The sequence below is a fragment of the Entelurus aequoreus genome, linkage group LG12 (genome assembly GCF_033978785.1).
Source record: "Entelurus aequoreus isolate RoL-2023_Sb linkage group LG12, RoL_Eaeq_v1.1, whole genome shotgun sequence".
NCBI lineage: Eukaryota > Metazoa > Chordata > Actinopteri > Syngnathiformes > Syngnathidae > Entelurus > Entelurus aequoreus.
The window spans coordinates 42,515,500-42,535,951 of NC_084742.1; the positions used below are offsets into that span (position 1 = coordinate 42,515,500).

The 20,452-nt window shown below is 39.7% G+C and overlaps 2 protein-coding genes across 3 annotated transcripts in view; one reads left to right on the forward strand and one right to left on the reverse strand.

The window, feature by feature from the left end:
• Positions 1–16,136, reverse strand: part of pik3c3 (phosphatidylinositol 3-kinase, catalytic subunit type 3) — a 29,030-nt gene extending 12,894 nt beyond the window's left edge. Inside the window, exons 1-13 of one of the 2 annotated variants that reach the window (XM_062066014.1) lie at positions 15,779–16,136; positions 15,277–15,465; positions 15,057–15,200; positions 9,617–9,746; positions 9,475–9,501; positions 7,913–7,999; positions 7,743–7,838; positions 4,116–4,187; positions 3,940–4,044; positions 3,746–3,838; positions 3,495–3,680; positions 3,289–3,419; positions 2,976–3,057 (exon numbers count right to left, since the gene is read on the reverse strand). In XM_062066014.1, the coding sequence (XP_061921998.1) occupies positions 2,976–3,057; positions 3,289–3,419; positions 3,495–3,680; positions 3,746–3,838; positions 3,940–4,044; positions 4,116–4,187; positions 7,743–7,838; positions 7,913–7,999; positions 9,475–9,501; positions 9,617–9,746; positions 15,057–15,200; positions 15,277–15,465; positions 15,779–15,843 (1,407 nt within the window). In that variant the 5' untranslated portion in view covers positions 15,844–16,136. The remainder of the gene's footprint in view (positions 1–2,975; positions 3,058–3,288; positions 3,420–3,494; positions 3,681–3,745; positions 3,839–3,939; positions 4,045–4,115; positions 4,188–7,742; positions 7,839–7,912; positions 8,000–9,474; positions 9,502–9,616; positions 9,747–15,056; positions 15,201–15,276; positions 15,466–15,778) is intronic. The other variant, XM_062066015.1, reaches the window with a different exon arrangement.
• A 3,225-nt stretch (positions 16,137–19,361) lies between these two features.
• On the forward strand, positions 19,362–20,400 carry msmp1 (microseminoprotein, prostate associated 1). Its single transcript, XM_062066018.1, has 3 exons — positions 19,362–19,474; positions 19,814–19,919; positions 19,988–20,400. The coding sequence occupies exons 1-3, from the start codon at positions 19,366–19,368 to the stop codon at positions 20,148–20,150; spliced, it is 378 nt and encodes a 125-aa protein (XP_061922002.1). The 5' UTR covers positions 19,362–19,365; the 3' UTR covers positions 20,151–20,400.
• Positions 20,401–20,452: the final 52 nt, after the last annotated feature.

Genomic DNA, 20,452 nt, shown 5'->3' on the forward strand with positions numbered 1-20,452 from the left:
CATTGACTATTGTGTGTGAAGTCGTACTTAAGGTTACATTAAATTTAAACATTTAGGCCATCGAGTTTAGCTACATGTTGTGATGGTTGATAAAAATGTGCATGAAAAATACTTTATTTTACTTTTATTTTTTCGTTTTCCCCCTGAGGGATTTCCACCTTATTGTGATCAAGGGGTTGCGTACCTCAGTGACCTGTAGCGCTATACCAGCAGGAACTTATTCTTCAGGTGAGACACCCAAGTTGTTCAGGTGTGAAGGCAGACGCCTGACAAAGTGCAATCCACTTCTCCATGTTGGAGTTGGACACACACTGTAGCGAACGATTCACATTCAATAAAAAAGCAGCAATGTTGCTACTGTATAGGCATAGAACAACTGCTGGAGCATGATGGAACAGGTTCACATTTCTGACTGCACCCTCATATATGTCTGTTTTATATTTAAAATTAACTTAAGAAAAGACCCCAATTTTTCTATACAAATTTAATTTATTGTCAGTATGTCAATTAGGAATGTTTTTTAAAGTTTTACTTGAATGCATGTCATTTATTTGCCCAAAACTTGGTTACAGTTTTATGTAAAGTTCTTTCAGGATGTATTTCGGTATACAGGTGCAGATAATTGCACTACTTGGAGGCCAAATGCTCCTTTTTGTCTTTTTACCCAAGTTTACATTTTCGGCACCATATTGGGTTTTGTACTTTCAATATTTAATATTGTTACTTGACGGAATATTTTTTTTATATATATATACATTTTTATTGCTATGCATAATCATATGGCACACTGCAATCTATTGAGTTCTGATAAATATCAAATCTTCTAAAATACTGTATATGGTGTTTTTATTCTTCAATCAGTTAATATAAACATCTTTGATTTTATCGAACGTAATAGCGTATGAAATAACAAAATGAAAAATAACGTCACTGTTACCTTGCTGAGTAACTAATTACTCTTACAACTGAGTTACTAACTCAATTACTTTTTGGGAGAAGTAATTTGTAACTGTCACTAATTTCTTTATTAAGGTAAGATGACCAACACTGCTGAGCAGTTTACTCCTTACCGCTATTCCAACATTGTTGGGGGTTTTTGGTGCTGTCATGCAACATACAATTATCTTACAAGTCTTCTATTAGCACAAGACACAGCCTTCAAGTGTACAGTAGTTCACAAAATTAATTCTCCAATGCAGCTGATGCATTAAAAGAGTAGGTGTAATCGATCCCTGGCGTTTTGGTTCTGTCCCTGGCTTGTCACAACCTGGTCATAAATTTCTACAGAACCTTTTTTGGCTCTGTTTGGTGCCCCCTTGCAACCACTTCCTTCTAGTCCCCAAACTTTTTGACTGGAGGCCAACATTGGGCTATCTATATCTATATATACTCACACATATAGGTAAATACATCTCTCTCTCTCTATTTACACTTAATTGAGTTTAATTTAATTATATATCTTGAGAAATAAATAAATACATGAATATGTATATATATATATATATATATATATATATATATATATATATATATATATATATATATATATATATATATATATATATATATATAAATAAACTGGGGACATCCCACGGGCGAGATTGTATGTGCTGGCGGGCTGGATCTGGCCCGCGGGCCATAGTTTGGGGACCCCTGTTCTCGAATCTTGCAAACAGTTCTTGACATTGTCACGATATTAGCCAGATGACCGCCATCTCACAACAGGTGGATAAAGGAGATTATCCCTCAATGGCTCCCCAATTACATTAGAAAATACCTGAAGAGAATAATAATAATCATTATTATCTTGTATTTATTTATTTTGAATTTACTTTGTTTTGCTCATTGTTTATATTTATTGACTTGCGTTGTGCATCTATTATACTACATATTCTGACTAAATCTGTCATTGTTAAGTTAAAGTTAAAGTACCAATGATTGTCACACACACACTATGTGTGGTGAAATTTGTCCTTTGCATTTGCTGCATCCCCTTGTTCACCCCCTGGGAGGTGAGGGGAGCAGTGGGCAGCAGCGGTGCCGCACCCGGGAATCATTTTTGGTGATTTAACCCCCAATTCCAACCCTTGATGCTGAATGCCAAGCAAGGAGGTAATGGGACCCATTTGTAGTCTTTGGTATGACTCGGCCGGGGTTTGAACTCACAACCTACCGATCTCAGGGCGGACACTCTAACCACTAGGCCACTGAGTAGGTGGTTAGTGCCCTCTTGTGTGTGGGGAAGTGGTAGGGAGGGGAAAAAAATGGGTAAAATGTTATCATGGAAGTACTGTCATATTACACCGGTTTGTTGTGACTTGTGAAGTAACTTCCAATAAAAATGTTTTTTTTAAGTATGGCGGTCAAAAGTAATGAGTTAACCCATGTAATTAATCCAGACACATTATCGCATTAATCATGTGTATTCTGAGTTTAATCACGCAATACATTTTGAGCATACATTCTCCTTTACCTTACCCGTGGATGATTACCTGAAAGGAGTGTTATAAGGTCAGTGATCAGGTCAATGCAACAGTCGGTAAAAAATAAAGAGTGAGGAGACTCCAACTGGTGTGCTCACTGGCCAATTTCACTTCAAAACAAACCTTGACTGGACTTTAGATAAAACGGTTAGCAAGTTTTGAGCAAATAAATCATGTGCATTAATTAATTTTTTAAAATCCTTTTTAACATTTAAAATGACATGTGTGTCCAAATATATTGGGGTCTCTTTTACATTACCGTAATTTAAATTATTAAAGTAAATAATAACCTGTGATTAATCATGAGTCATGCAAACTCAAAAGTGTGATTAATCTGATTTTAAAAATGTATCATTTGACAGTGCTAATTTGCTTTGAAGTTTAGGTAAACACATGTCCCAAATATAATGACAGTATGTACAGTATTTGAGTTTTAAAGAAATACATTCACAAGGACATAGTATGTGTGTACACCTCTTGTTTCCCTTTTACCTCCAGGTTTTCACTGTCCGCCCCTTCTTTGGCTTTCTGGGTGGCGGAGGGGGGTCCAAATGTGGCCGTCAGGATCCGGGAACTACGCAAGCAATAAACACAAAGCGTAACAGAGAAACAGGTGAGGCAAAGCTTGGCCTGGGTTATCCTGGCCGTCAGCGCGCGGCTCTAACCCATAAAAATCAGAATACGCAATCGCCTCGTGTCAGTGTGTGAAAGAAAAATAATCTCAAAGTAACATTCACCACCCAGAGAGCATTAGATGAGCAGCAGCTGCCAATCGAATCGCATCATCCAACATCCAAGTGCTGACCTGTCCAGTGTGGAGTCATCTGAAAGTCCTTGGCCGTCTCTCTTGCTGCCTGGCTCCAGGCCTCCTTGAATGTCACTGAAGTTCTCATACTTGAGCGCCTGCACCAGCTGCAGCAGATACATCAGCAGGTCCTACAAAACATGTCCAATGAATGCAAACACTCTTCTTTTTCTTCTGCTGCTGCTGCTGCTTTCCTCCGTATTTACCTCGTCATCTGCCTGTTGCAGCCGTGCCACAGCGTAGCGTCGCACTGTCGGGTTAGTAAACTGTGAGGACAGCAGCTCCAGCGAGTCTTCTACGTCCATTGGCCTCCACTTGCCCAGCAGCTCCAGTGCCTGCTTGGCCTCCTGAGGCAAGTCCCAGTTGACACACTTGAGGAACTTTGTCAGAGCCTGCAGCCACAAGAAACGTAAATAATGCACGCACACAACTGAAGAAGAGTGCGGGCGCTGCCAACCTTTTCCTGCATGGTGAGGTAATATCTGAACTTCCACACCAGGTCCTGCTCCTCCGAACTCAGAAGTTTGGTGGGAGGGTAGCTCACAATGATCTGTGGACACAGAGACACACACACACACACACACGTCAGACGCGCAAGGTGTGCCTAATCATTAGACCGGATTAATAAACATAAAAAAAACCGTCTCTGACGTTGAGCTGGTCACGCGTCGCAGCGTTGGGCTTCAGGTCGTGATCGGAGGGTCCACTGCGGAGGCTGCGGGCCAGTTTGTGATGCTTGCTCTCCACCAGGTTCTCCTGTGGAAAAAGACGTCTTCAAATATACTAATTCCGTACAAGACAAAGAAATGTCTGTGTGTGTTGCTTACCATCCCCATCTGTGGGTCAGGAACTTTAACAATTTCACAGCTGGTAGACAAGGGTGCTGCATCATCTACATCCTGAAATAAACAATCCTTTAATCTGCCTCTTTGGTGTACGCTTGCAGTCAGAAGTGTACGTACACTCATCATGGGAATAATTGTCATACCAATTTCAGCCCTATTATTTATTTGAATTTAGGTTTTTCAAATCAAGAATTGGACGCACAAATATTAATGTATTTAGAATGTTCTCTCATTTACACATACAGGTTCATATATATGGTACACAGGTTGTTGCCGGACAGAAGCGGGCAGAAGGAGATAATTACATGAAAATCTTCCTTTCCTCTCCATGTTTGTGGACGCAGCGAGTGCCGCCCCAGTGTGTCATAAATCACCCCACTAATGTCACTTAGCAAGTTTTGCCTTGACCAAATCAACAAGCTTCTGGAAAAAAATCTGCTGGCATAATTAACCACTCTTCTGTGGAGGTTTGCTAGATTTCATTTAACCTCCTCGGACCTGTGTCCGAGGAGGTTAATCCTCGGACACAATGTCTACACAATGTTGTATTGTGTAGACCACAATACAACATTTTTCTCTACGAGGCCCTGGTTTCCACTTACGAGTACATTTTCATGCCAATTAGTGGTGGAGGAAGAGTTTCCCACATCACATGTTACATTCCGGATGGCTGAAAACACAGCCTCAAGTTCAAATGGCAACTTTCAACTTTTTTTGTGTTTACACTCATTGGGTTGCAAAGAGCCTAAACAGTCATAATTAAAACATTCATGGCATACAAGCGTTTGGGTTTTAGGAGGCCACGGGTTTCTTCTGGTTATTTGAGATCTATGCTTCCAAACAGTAACTATCAACTGCAGTCTATCGTGATCACTAACAAAAAAGGTAAGACAGCTTGGTCATTTGCAAAGGTCAATTTAAAAGACATTCGGGAGCCCTCAGCACCACTTATTATATCAAATGTATGTGACTGCATGTGTATATTTGAGTTTGTATATATATTTGTAATCCTGTATAAATTTGAACTAAAATGCAAAATAAAAATTATAAATTGTGCACTCAATTCTTGTTTTGAAAAATGACTGAAGATGGGTTGGGTGTGACAGACCTTTAACCCGTGGGTTTTGTTTATCCTGTTTTAAATTTAAAATATTAACGTTGTTTTCCTAGTAAGTCATCTGTTCTATGTATGTATGTATGGGTGGGAATCTTTGGGCACCTTACGATTCAGGAGCTACAATTCCATTAAAAATCGATTATTGATGCATCTTTAATTTATGTATATTGATGCAGTTTTACATTTCTTGTCCTTTCACTAAATAAGCGTTGAAAGAAATGAAATGAAAATTCATTTGGAAAAATAAACAGTTAAATTAATTCCCATATGTATTAAATTAATGAAAATGTGTGCAAAACTGGACCATAAGTGCCCGATAGTAAAGAAGCTGGTCGGATGTCTCAGTGAGTTGGCTCACTGCAGTCAGCCAAATTTTACAACTGCCTGCATTACTTTATTTACAATAAATAAATCAAATATCAATTATTGATGTTTACTAATCGATTCTATTATCGTCCATGTCCGAATTGCGTTGCATCTAAAAATCGATTATTTCTCCCACCTCTAGTAGTATGTATTACAGTATATGTATATTTATGTACAGATAAAACTCCAAAAATTTGAATATCGTGCAAAGTTGATTTATTCCAGAAAATAGATTTAAAGGGTGAAACTTATATATGACACAGGCTCATAACATGCAACTCAAGATATTTGAAGTCTTCTTTTGATATAATTTTGGTGATTTGATGAAAACCTCAAATTGAAAATATGAGAAAATTGGGGGTTCTCAAAAACTGCAAGTTATGATCATCAAAATTGTAACAAATTAAGGCTTAACATATCTCACATTGCATGAAATGAGTTAATATCATGTATTATTTTCACATTTGAACTTGAATTGCTGACATAAATGAGCTTTTGCACAATATTCAATTTTTTGGAGTTCCCCCCTTTTATAAATATATAAAGTACAGTATACTTTATATACTAGCGACTGTTGGTCTTTCCAGAAGGATAAGCATATTTTCAGCTACTCTCTGGAAAATAAATAAAAAAATTAATAAAAAAAAGACTACAGTCTCCGATAACAGGTAAAAGTTATAAAGATGCTAAATTTTCCAAAGAAAATGTCACCTAAAAGATTCTAAAATTCTCCATATCAACAAGAACAACGGAATTAAACTTGAAAAATGCTCTGGCAGTAATTTATACTACAAGATTGCTGATTCGCTCATTTTTCCATCAGCCCAGAAGGGATTCAGCGTCAGACAGATCATCCAATCATCATGCGGAAGCTCAGCGTCCAGGCCAGACGAGGCCGAACCCACTTTACATACACTTCCAGAGACGCTTGGCGTCCGTGTGCGGGACAAAGCCGAGCATTTATCCAACAAGTGTCTAGTTTGGCTGCAGTGGAACAACCCACTGTGTGCTCCCCCAATGAAGCCAATGAACGCTCAGCTTCAACACTGTTTAATGCACGGTGACGCTACCACAATCAATTACGAGAACGTTGCGTCAGCTGACGCCAAAAGAGCTGATTGTGAACAAAAGTTGAACAAATTCTAGCGCATATTTGGTCAATGAAATGTAAACACTTAAGTACATGTCTGACCACTTTTTTTTTTGACATTTTAGGGGAAGCTTAAATCAATCACCACTGGTTTATATTAGGATGTAATGATTACTGGTATAATAATAAACAGCGGTAAAATTTGGTTAGCATTATTGTTTCAAATTTTAATCATCGCTAAACCGTGCTTGATGACCACATGTTGAAAAACTTAGTGATTCTTCTCATTTTCTCGAGAAGCAGCTGGCTCCTCGGTTGCTAGCTAGCTTAAATGCTACTTTTAATACAAGACACATTAACATGTCTATGAATGTTCTCATTCATCCAGGTTATTGTCATCTCAGGGCATTCATTCGATCGCAACTGGACTGTTTGGTTTGTCTTAGAAGAGGTTTCACCTCTCATCCAAGTAGGGTTCATCAGGTTCATGCTCATAGACTTAGATTGGTCAGATCTTGTCTTAGACTTAGATTGGTCAGATCTAGTCTATGTCTAAGTCTTTGAGCATGAACTGATGAAGTCTACTTGGATGAGAGGCGAAACGTCTTTGAAGACAAACCAAACAGTCCAGTTGCGATCAATTAAATGCCCCGTGAAGATGCATTAACGTTTTAAAAATAAGACTTGGTTAAAAGATTTCAGTGTTTATTTAAGTATTATTGGAGCACATTCAACAATATCTTGATAATAATGATAACCGTGATGATTTTGGTCACAATAACTGTGATAAAAAATGTCTATATCATTAGATCCTGTATAAACTGTATATGTATGTATGGTAGATGTATGATTGCATGTATACATAAGCACAATCAAAACTCATTAAAATATAGATAAGAACTCCGTATTATCATTACAACCTGTAAAAGGAACAAAGAAGTGCCCAAATTTAAAAAGACATTCAAAACCATGATGAGCACACGTCAACTTCTGACTGCAGCTGTATTTACTCAAAACGAAAAGACTGAGGGCTCACTTTTTCATAGTAGACAATGCTGTACTCTTTTTCATTTGTTTTAACTCTTGGGAACTCCACCATGAGGTACATGAAGTTGGAGCTGCGCTTCTCACTCTAGCAAAAAACAAAGAATTTTTTTTTTTTAAATGTTTCATATCATTTTTTAATTGACCTGTGACGACTCTAACCTCATTGATCATCTCAATCTCTCTGAAGGTTAAGCGGTCCAGCCAGTCCACCTTCACCATGTGACCCTGCCGATGGGCCTTGGTCAGCTGCGTGGAGACGAGACCACTGAGGTGAGGCGGCAAGACATCCACAAAACAAAGGCAGCGTAGGAAAACGCACACATTACGTTAGTGTCTGTCGCTACTTGTTTGCACACGCTCGGCCCTGAACAGGCATCCTTTCTTTCCACATGGATGTGATTACTGGTTAGTCAAATCAGTCACAATGCTTTTTAGCAGGGGTGTCCAAAGTGGGACCTGTAGCTCCTTTTATAAAGATATAGATTAAACAAGAGCTTGTAAAATGGGGGGGGCAAGCAAAAAGACGAAACGTAGTGAAAAAAAGGTAAATTTGTTGATGATAATAATAAGCAGCATAGTCGTCTATACAGTGGAATCCGCTTAAGTCTTTTCCTATTTCTGTGGACAACTCATCAAGTCATAGTCTACAGTTGTGTTCTTATTATTATTGAAAAAACCCAGCTGAGGTCAAAGTCGACTTAAATGATCTATCGCATTTGTTGACATGAAATTTGAGACAAGATGGGATTATTTTGATGAAAAATGTTGCATTCCTGTGTTGTGAATTCCCCAAATGGGCACACAGCGACTCCCTGTTCAGTGCAAAATAAGTTTGAAAATAATAGCTTGGTAGTATCTACCTGAGAGATACTGCACAAAACCAGGGGAAGGGATTAAGCGGGGACATTTTGGTTATCCTGAATGAATTTAGCAACATTTATTCATCCGAGCTCAGCAAACGGTAATCCAAGAAAGCACCAACAAGGCTTATCCAAGCCGTGATTTCTCATTATCCTATCTCCTACTTTTGTGCAGTACCCCTCTGGATTCTACTACAGCCGCGGACTATATGCATCTCTTCTTCTCTCTTGGTCTAGATCCAACTAGCAGGCAATCGACACTGCCCTCTATGGCCTAACCCCTTAATTATAGCTCAGAAACATACACAATATGCGACTATATCATATAAAGAAAAGAATACAAATACAATATGGACAAAAATCCTCTAAGATCGTTCCGTCCCCTTATGTACCTGGCAAAAGTTGATGATAAATGTACAAGCAATAGGTAGCTTTGGCTATGTCGACAACAGTTTATGTTGACAACCACTCATGTTGACGTCAGTCAGTCAGTCAGTCAGTCAGTCAGTCCGAGGATTCCACTGCATATAATAACTTCATCGCATATCCACGTTGGATTTTTCTTTGCCTGTTTACAAAACTTTTAAAATATCATAATGGTCGCGGCCGTTTAGTTTTTTGGTACACAGCCCTCAATTGAAAAAGTTGGGACAACCCTGCTTTGTACTGTGGGTACCCAAATGGTGTGTGTATCTTCTTCATGCACACGCGCTAATAAAGTCCACGAGAGGGCTTCAGCAGCGATTCCCTCTGCCTTGCAGACTCACACCAGGATCAAAACGTATGTGTAAACATCTGGCACAAAGACGAGGCAAGAGCTTATTTTTCAATGTGGTGCCAATGACTTTTGCTTGTACTCACATCACTGAGTACTTGCAGGTCAGGGCCCTGGGAACAGACGAGGCTTTAGTGCCGCATATTTATTGTAACCTATTTTATTATCATTATTTATCATCACATCCCAAAACCTGTCTGTCTGTGATTGGGTCGCCCAAAAAAATACCTTGGCCAGTCTTCCCATCTGGTCCTCTGTCAGACTGCTGTTGGTGCGTCCAGGTGTGCTGGTGGCCTCTGCACCATCGCCCTCCACACCGGGCCAAACCTTGAGGTCGTGCATGCCTTGTCGGAACATTCTGAAGAGACACAAGAGTAGTGGCGTTACGACACATTAAGACTGAACACCTGGTTAACATGTACAGTAATATAGGGCTGCAAGATTAATAGACATTGAATTATTATTGAGGTTTTAATTATTGCGATAAATAACCGCACGAGGCTGAGGGTTTTTTTTTTCCTTCGCTATCACCGGCATTTGAGTGACAGACATGTTGGCCAATCAGAATTGTTGAGCCTCGCATTTGTTCGCCTCTCGCTTCAAACAGGGACAAAGAGGTCCCAATTTTCACAGTTCAGTCCTTCACAATGTTTGTCTCGGTGGGTGGAGAGCGGGGCGCCAGCTTTACACACACAGGAAGCGCAGACAAAGAGGTGAGAAGTGCCGCAAAGTAACAACATTTTGGAAAAATAAGACTACAAAGCCAAATGTCCCGTTGAGGGAATATTTCAGCTTCAAATCAGACAGGCAAAATAAACGCATCATCACGGACGAACTAGCGAGAATGATCGTGATCACGTGATGGCAATAAACAAGAAGACAACGTCTGAAATAGTTTTTTCAACTAAGACAAAATGCACTTTAAAATGACAGAAATGACACCATTTTATTTTTGTTTATTGATTTTGGATAACAAAGTTATTTACTGTACCTTCCAACTAAAATACAATGGTAAACAGTTATATAGCACAGGCCAAAAGTATGGACACACCTTCTCATTCAATTAGTTTTCTTTATTTTCATGACTATTTACATTGTAGATTGTCACTGAAGGCATCAAAACTATGAATGAACACACGTGGAGTTATGTACTTAACAAAAAAATGGGAAATAACTGAAAACATGTTTTATATTCTAGTTCAAAATAGCCACCCTTTGCTCTGATTACTTTTTCACACACTCTTGGCATTCTCTCGATGAGCTTTAAGAGGTAGTCACCTGAAATGGTTTTCACTTCACAGGTGTGCTTGAAGCTCATCGAGAGAATGCCAAGAGTGTGCAAAGCAATAACAAATGTAATGTAACAATGTAAATAACCATGAAAATAAGAATAAAGATTAAGATTAAAGTACCAATGATTGTCACACACATACTAGATGTGGTGAAATTTGTCCTCTGCATTTGACCCATCCCCTTGGGGAGCAGTGGGCAGCAGCGGCGCCGCGCCCAGGAATCATTTTTGGTGATTTAACCCCCAACTCCAACCCTTGATGCTGAGTGCCAAATGCACTGAATGAGGAGAAGGTGTGTCCAAACTTTTGGCCTGTACTGTACATAAATGAGAAATAAAGGTTTGTATCCTTTTAAATTGGAGACTTGCATTTACGGCTGGGCAATATATCAAGTTTGTAAGATATATCGATATATTTTTGAACAATATATGAATTAAGAAAATATCGTAAGGTCGATATAATATATTTCACGTTAATGACCAAATATCGCTTATTTGTTGTGTTCCTTGTGCTTCCCCGCTCCCTCTAATGGGCTACTTAACCCCTCCCCTTCCTCCTTTCAAGACGTGCTTGCATGTATAAGAACATCCATGATTGGTTGGTTGTTTACTATGATGAGTTACGATTGGTTGAGATTAGGCCAATCAGAGGCAAGATAGGGCGGGTCATGGAACCAGGAAGTGAAATCACAACAGACATCCCAAATGACGACGAGAAAAGGGAATTTTCAAGCGGGTTATATATATATATTTTTTTTAAGTGTTGGAAGATGGCAGAGGGATTATTTTCCTTAGATGTTTCTTTTAGCAATGTAGACGACGTCCAGGAAACCCACAATGCGTCTACCTGGCCACATTTGGACAATTGTATGCCTCTGGATAAAACATTCATTTGAGTTGTTTACCATGTAAGCCCAAATCAAAACTGTTCTTGAGTTGCCAAGCCGGGCATATTTCGCAGGAGAAATGCTGCCAAAAATGTATGCCGAAGTGAGGAAGATCATAGATAGACCATTTTATTCATGTTATGTAATTCTGTACTGCTGAAACAGTTTCTTTTATCGCTGTTAATACCCATCTTGACTAACTGGGTTAATAAAAGTGTCACTGACTGTTTACAGTATAGTTGTCATTAGCTCAATTTCACTGAATCTCGCTCAGAAATGAATATCTTTATATGTATACTTTCACCGGAAAATGTATCTTAATATATATTGAATATCGAGTTTAAGTAAAAATATATCGCAATATACTTTTTCGTCCATATCGCCCAACCCTACTTGCATTGTTAATATATATTATGATTAGAGATGTCCGATAATGGCTTTTTTGCCGATATCCGATATTCTGATATTGTCCAACTCTTAATTACCGATTCCGATATCAACCGATACAGATACATACAGTCGTGGAATTAACACATTATTATGCCTAATTTTGTTGTGATGCCCCGCTGGATGCATTAAACAATGTAACAAGGCTTTCCAAAATAAATCAACTCAAGTTATGGAATAAAATGCCAACATGGCACTGCCATATTTATTATTGAAGTCACAAAGTGCATTATTTTTTTAAACATGCCTCAAAACAGCAGCTTGGAATTTGGGACATGAGGAGGTTGAGGTGGGCGGGGTTGAGGTGTGTGTGTGTGGGGGGGGTAGCGGGGGGTGTATATTGTAGTGTCTCTGAAGAGTTAGTGCTGCAAGGGGTTCTGGGTATTTGTTCTGTTGTGTTTATGTTGTGTTACGGTGCGGATGTTCTCCCGAAATGTGTTTGTCATTCTTGTTTGGTGTGGGTTCACAGTGTGGCGCATATTTGTAACAGTGTTAAAGGCCTACTGAAATGAATTTTTTTTATTTAAACGGGGATAGCAGATCTATTCTATGTGTCATACTTGATCATTTCGCGATATTGCCATATTTTTGCTGAAAGGATTTAGTATAGAACAACGACGATAAAGATTGCAACTTTTGGTATCTGATAAAAAAAAGGCTTGCCCCTACCGGAAGTAGCGTGACGTAGTCAGTTGAACATATACGCAAAGTTCCCTATTGTTTACAATGATGGCCGCATGAAGTGAGAGAGATTCGGACCGAGAAAGCGACAATTTCCCCATTAATTTGAGCGAGGATGAAAGATTTGTGGATGAGTAAAGTGCAAGTGAAGGACTAGTGGGGAGTTGAAGCTATTCAGATAGGGAAGATGCTGTGAGAGCCGGGGGTGACCTGATATTCAGCTGGGAATGACTACAACAGTAAATAAACACAAGACATATATATACTCTATTAGCCACAACACAACCAGGCTTATATTTAACATGCCACAAATTAATCCTGCATAAAAACACCTGCGTGTTTGTTATGCTAGCTCCTAGCTCCTCTGCTAGCTCCTAGCTCCATAGAACACGCCAATACAATTCAAACACCTGATCAACACACACAATCACTCAGCCCAAAAGACCGTTCACCTAACCCAAGGTTCATAAAGCTTATATATTTTTAAAAAGTTACGTACGTGACGCGCACGTACGGTACGGTACGTGTTATGCTAGCTCCTAGCTCCTATGCTAGCTCCTAGCTCCATAGAACACGCCAATACAATTCAAACACCTGATCAACACACACAATCACTCAGCCCAAAAGACCGTTCACCTAACCCAAGGTTCATAAAGCTTATATATTTTTAAAAAGTTACGTATGTGACGCGCACGTACGGTACGGTACGTGTTATGCTAGCTCCTAGCTCCTATGCTAGCTCCTAGCTCCATAGAACACGCCAATACAATTCAAACACCTGATCAACACCCACAATCACTCAGCCCAAAAGACCGTTCACCTAACCCAAGGTTCATAAAGCTTATATATTTTTAAAAAGTTACGTACATACGCAAAAAAAAGTTGTGCACATACGGTCAAGCGATCAAATGTTTAGAAGCCAAAGCTGCATACTCACAGTAGCACGTCTGCGTCTTTGTCATCCAAATCAAAGTAATCCTGGTAAGAGTCTGTGTTGTCCCAGTTCTCTACAGGCGTCTGTGTATCGAAGTCAAAAGTCCTCCTGGTTAGAGTCTCTGTTATCCGAGTTCTTCCATCTTGACTGCATCTTTCGGGAATGTAAACAAAGAAGCGCCGGCTGTGTACTGTTGTGGCTGACTACGTTCGAAAAATACGTCCATTTCGCACCGACAACTTTCTTCTTTGCTTGCTCAGCTTCCTTCTTCATAATGCAATGAACATGATTGAAACAGATTCACGAACACAGATGTCCAGAATACTGTGGAATTATGAAATGAAAACAGAGCTTTTTCGTATTGGCTTCAATGTGGAAGGCATACCCGTGTTCGCCGGTCTACGTCACGCGCATACGTCATCCTCAGAGGCGTTTCGAACCGGAAGTTTAGCGGCAAATTTAAAATGTCACTTTATAAGTTAACCCGGCCGTATTGGCATGTGTTATAATGTTAAGATTTCATCATTGATATATAAACTATCAGACTGCGTGGTCGGTAGTAGTGGGTTTCAGTAGGCCTTTAAAGTTGTTTATACGTCCACCCTCAGTGTAACCTGTATGGCTGTTGACCAAGTATGGATTGCATTCACTTGAGTGTGTGAAAAGCCGTAGATATTATGTGATTGGGCCGGCATGCAAAGGCAGTGCCTTGAAGATTTATTGGCGCTCTGTACTTCTCCCTACGTCCGTGCACCACTCCGTACATCATCATCAGCCGTTGTCAGTCCACTGCTGGACGAAAGCCTCAGCATGTTTCTGCCATAGTGAACGTTCTCTAGCTGCTCCCTGCCACTGCACTGTTCCCCAATATTTGTCTATTTCATCTCGCCATCTCACTCTTTGTCTTCCTCTATTTCTGCTCCCATCCATGGGTCTCCATGATGTCATTAGGGAAGTCCATCTATTATCTGTTCTACTGATATGTCCAGCCCACTTCCACTTACTCCGTACAGCGGCGTTTTAAAAAGTCATAAATTTTACTTTTTGAAACCGATACCGATAATTTCCGATATGACATTTTAAAGCATTTATAGGCCGAAAATATCGGCAGTCCGATATTATCGGACATCTCTAATTATGATTACACTCCATTATAATCACTGTTTAGTTTGTATCTATTATTTATTCAGTTTAAGAGCATGATGTAGACAAAAGCCATTTTTTTGGAAGTAAATTATTGTATATTATTTTAATGTGTGGCACCTTGAGACAAGAATAGGGTGATTGACAGCCTGAAAGTAACATGTTATTTTTGCAGTTTAATGCTTTTTTATTCATAAAATGTAAAAATCGCAATCGCCTCTATGGACAAAAAATAAATCGTAATTTTCTCAAAATCGTGCAGCCCTACAGTAATTGTACGCTCACCCATATTTGCCAAAAAGTGTGACGGTCGTTCCGCCAACAGGTACGGCCTTCCCAGGCCCGAAGCTGTCCCACACAGTGAGGGCCACCTGTGCACCTTGGGGGAGGTCCGGGTACTTGACCGGCAACCGCAACCACTCATTCCAGCTGTAAAGCACCACAAAAACCCAAGTTATCGTTCAAGGTAAGATGCTCCTATAGGTAACACATTTGAGGAACCCACTTCCAGCGAGTACTGAAGGCTTTGTAGCAGGTACGGACGGGCAGGGCCAGAGGTTTGCCCTCAGCGAACACCTGACAGGTGACGTAGAGGTCTGAGCAGTTCTCCTGGTAGAGGCCGGAGAATCGCAGCATTGGGTCTTCCAGGAGGGCTTTGTAGCTCTTCTGCTCTCGTTTACCTTCTAAACTTCCTCTGGAGGGGAAGTAGACAGGAAGTGAGATGGGAACCATTCTTTTTTGTTTTTAGCAGCACAAGTGGAACCAAAAAAAACCACTTTTTAGCCTTATCTTTACACATTTTGAACCATAAAACATTAGACATGTCATGGTAATGGTAAATGGGTTGTACTTGTATAGCGCTGTTCTACCTTTTTAAGGAACTCAAATCGCTTTGACACTATTTCCACATTCACACACAAAATAGCATCACGTGACTGAAAGAGCAAGCCTTTCTTAAAAAAAATAACAGGCGATATTCATAAGAGTGAATAAGCACATAAATTTACATTTTGAGTTGAACGTTGATGTCCAAATCGCAGCTGTAAACATAATTAAACTTATCCGTGTCCATGTTTGCCTTGATTTCGACCTAAAAAAAAAAAGCTCGTTCTGGTAAAGACCTGGTGAGCCGCTGGTTTACAAAAAGGCCTCCGCTCGGAACATCGCGACGACTAATTTACAAAGACATTTATGCTGCTACACATAAATGACTGTACACGATTCAAACCACTACTTTAAAATAGTGTACAGAAGGCTAATAAATCATTTTTAGCTCCGTTTATGGGCCATGATTTGAGGTTCTTGCTAGCTGCAAAACAAACCAACATAGACCGAGATATGCTGTCACAGACTAAAGTAATCAATAACCAATGCAGCTACTTGCAGAAAAGTAGGCAATAATGATGATCGATGACTCTCGGATAGATTACAACACCCTGACAAAAGCTAAAACAGGAAGAGGTGTAAATTGATTTTTTTTTTAAAGAACTTTAGTTACAAACAAACATGGCATTACACGTTTTCAAAATGACAATGCAAAATTGCAGTACAAAAATGCATTAAAATAAAATTCAAAATAAGCAAGAACTACAATATATCTGTAATAACCAAGAAACGGGAGGAAAACGAACCAATCAAACGTCTTTTTGGAAAAGAGATTGACAAAACGAGTAAATCATTCAAGCATTTTCGTAATATTGAGAGAAACGGTGTAAAAATGGAATAAAGCGAACTGAATCTAAATGTTAACGTTTAAATTGAAGAAATAAGTTCCACATCGGATTCGTTTCTACAAATAGTAGTTATAAAGCAGGGGTGTCAAACTCATTTTAGCTCAGGGGCCACATAGAGGAAAATCTATTCCCAAGTGGGCCAAAATGGTAAAATCATAGTATTAGAACTAAAAAATAAAGACAGCTTCAGATTGTTGTCTTTGTCTTACTTTGGCCAAAAATAGAACAAACACATTCTGAAAATATTACAATAAAAATATAGAAAAGAAATACCAGCAACGGTAAAGTTCAAATCCATGAAGGAAAAAAGAAAGTGAATGAATGTTTATAACTGAATACATTTACATATGCATAAACTATTTTTTTCTATTATTTTTTTTAATGAATTAAGCGATGTTTATGACAACCTTTTTCCAAAACACCATAAAGAATGTGAGATATAACAGGACAATGCGTACATTTATCATTTGTTTTCAAAACGGTCACAAAAAAGTGGGACCCCAAAAATGTACTCTGGGACCCCATTTTTATGACTTTTGAATATTCCTTGTGTCAACACTGATGGAGTATTGGTATGTGGAAAAGAGCAGCAGGCGGCTGTGGCCTGCGGGCTGGTTCTAATACTAATCAAATTATGATATCATCCCGGGGGCCATAGATAATTCATTTGCGGGCCGGATCTGGCCAGTGGGCCTTGACACCCCTGTTATGAAGTGATGAGATTCTTAAACAAAATCATGCTAAATGATGTTAATGCTAATTCAAATCATCACAACAGTCCCAGAAGAATGTTAAAAAAGTAACTGGTTGTAATGAAGAAGACAGGAAAAAGCTGTGGAATAATAATTGTGCCTAAAATGTCCCTTATAAATAATAAAGCGGTGCAGCAGGTGTGTGTGTGACACACTGGAAAGGTTCTATCAACAAAAATGACGTCAACAAAAAAAGGGGGTGATGTCATCATGGGGATCCAAACTGCTTTGGCAGAACCTACGGAGGAACCTTCTGCCAAGAAAATACATATACAAACCCCAAAACCAGTGAAGTTGGCACGTTGTGTAAATCGTAAATAAAAACAGAATACAATGATTTGCAAATCCTTTTCAACTTATATTCAATTGAATAGACTGCAAAGACAATATACTTAACGTTCGAACTGGAAAACGTTATTTTTGCAAATCTTAGCTCATTTGGAATTTGATGCCTGCAATATGTTTCAAAAAAGCTGGCACAAGTGACAAAAAAGACTGAGAAAGTTGTGGAATGTTCATCAAACACTTATTTGGAACATCCCACAGGTGAACAGGCTAATTGGGAACAGGTGGGTGCCATGATTGGGTATAAAAGCAGCTTCCATGAAATGCTCAGTCATTCACAAGAATGGGGCGAGGGTCACCACTTTGTGAACAAATGCATGAGCAAATTGTCAAACAGTTTAAGAACATTTCTCAACAAGCTATTGCAAAGAATTTAGGGATTTCACCATCTATGGTCTATAATATCATCAAAAGGTTCAGAGAATTTGGAGAAATCACTGCACGTAAGCGATGATATTACGGAACGTCTATCCCTCAGGCGCTACTGCATCAAAAAGCGACATGAGTGTGTAAAGGATATCACCACATGGGCTCAGGAACACTTCAGAAAACCACTGTCAGTAAATACAGTTGGTCGCTACATCTGTAAGTGCAAGTTAAAACTCCACTATGCGAGGCGAAAGCCATTTATCAACAAGAAACGCAGCTGGCTTTGCTGGGCCCGAACTCATCTAAGATGGACTGATGCAAAGTGGAAAAGTGTTCTGTGGTCTGACGAGTCCACATTTTAAATTGTTTTTGGACTTTGTGTCCTCAGGACCAAAGAGGAAAAGAACCATCCAGATTGTTATAGGCACAAAGTTCAAAAACCAGCATCTGTGATGGTATGGGGGTGTATTAGTGCCCAAGGCATGGGTAATTTACACATATGTGAAGGCACCATTAATGCTGAAAAGTACATACAGGTTTTTGAGCAACATACTGTATGTTGCTATCCAAGCAACGTTATCATGGGAGCCCCTGCTTATTTCAGCAAGAGAATGCCAAGCCACGTGTTACAACAGCATGGCTTCATAGTAAAAGAGTGCGGTACTAGACTGGCCAGCCTGTAGTCCAGACCTGTCTCCCATCGAAAATGTGTGGCGCAATATGAAGCCTAAAATACGACAACTGTTGAACAACTTAAGCTGTACCTCAAGCAAGAATGGGAAAGAATTCCACTTGAAAAGCTTCAAAAATTGGTCTCCGTAGTTCCCAAATGTTTGCTGAGTGTTGTTAAAAGGAAAGGCCATGTAACACAGTGGTAAAAATGCCCCTGTGCCAACTTTTTTGAAATGTGTTGCTGCCATTAAATTCTAAGTTAATGATTATTTGCACAAAAAAAACCAAGTTTCTCAGTTGGAACATTAAATATCTTGTATTTGCAGTCTATTCAATTGAATATAAGTTGAAAAGGATTTGCAAATCATTGTATTCTGTTTTTATTTATGAATTACACAACGTGCCAACTTCACTGGTTTTGGGTTTTGTATTTGCCCATCAGCGCAGGATGACATGCAGGCCTTTTGTGGATGATCGATTGATAGCAACCTGGATTAAAAAGATCACAGTGAGGCATTCATGTGCAGGCTAAATGAACAACTTATTTTCCCTGCTCTTGGTCACGACGTGCATGTGTCAACGTTTCTATCGCCTTGGTGGTTCTGGCCCACTGATCTGATCCGGGATGCCAAGACCCCCCTAGTAAGGGGGTGGGACGGGTGAAACATCTGGATGTATAAATGGGTCTGCAAAAGGGGAAAGGGTAGACAGAAGTTGAGGACGATGGAGCTTGTTCGATTTAACTTTGTGCTGAAAGCGGCCGGGTGTCTGATTCTCCTGTGGGCAAGTGGTTCTGTTGCAGCCCCCATGGAGTGTCACTTCAACTCGAAAGGTGAAGTAGCCTATGCATTCTTTTAGAGCGGTGATTCTCAAACTGTGGCGTGCGTACCACTGGGCTTCATCTAGTGGTCCGCCAAAGAATGTGCAATTCATTTTGTTTGATTTATTATTTAAGTACAGTGTTTTATTGTCCTATGTAGATCGTTCAAACTGTTTGTAACATTAGAGTGGCCAAAATACAAAATACGCTTGTTAAATAAAACATCTGCTATGTTTTTAATGATTACTTGGGCCTACTACGCTACCGTATTTCAATGTGTTTTACGTGTTTATGAGGTGGTACTTGGTGTTTTAGATATAAATGCTTGACTTTCATTTCCATTCCTTTTAGCGCTGTGTGTGTTTGAGGGGCGACAATACGCGCCGGGCGAAACGTGGATGGACACCTGCACGCAGTGCACCTGTCTGCAGCCAATGGGCGTCGGCTGCTGTGCCACGTGAGTGCACACACCTGCTCAGAAAAGCATAAATACACAAGTCATTGCGACATTCGAATGGTCACCAGGGTACAACGGCCGGTGGACTTCCCCGCGTGGTGTGAGGTGCGAGTGGAGCCAGTCACCTGCAAAGTGACCCTTGTCCTTGCCGCTGACAGGCGCCTTCCTTGCCTGCCGGGCGAGGACATGAGGGACCCCAGTCATGGATCACAAAACCAGCTGGCGGAATAGCACCAGCGTCTAATGGGCCTCTACGCCCATCACAGTACAATATCCAGTAATAGACAATGAAGTAAATGTTAGTGTAACAGAATGATACATGCATTTTTTAACAATGAGCAATTTGATACTGGTTTATCATTACATTAATAAGCCTCTTTGTGAAAATAGCAATAATATATTTTATTTTTTTCCTGCTGTTTTTTTCACTTATGTCAAGTGCTAATGTTTAATCAGCATGTATTTATATACAATGTTCATCCTGACGAGGAAATCGTGTGTTCAATTGGGTTTTGAATGAAAAAAGATGAATA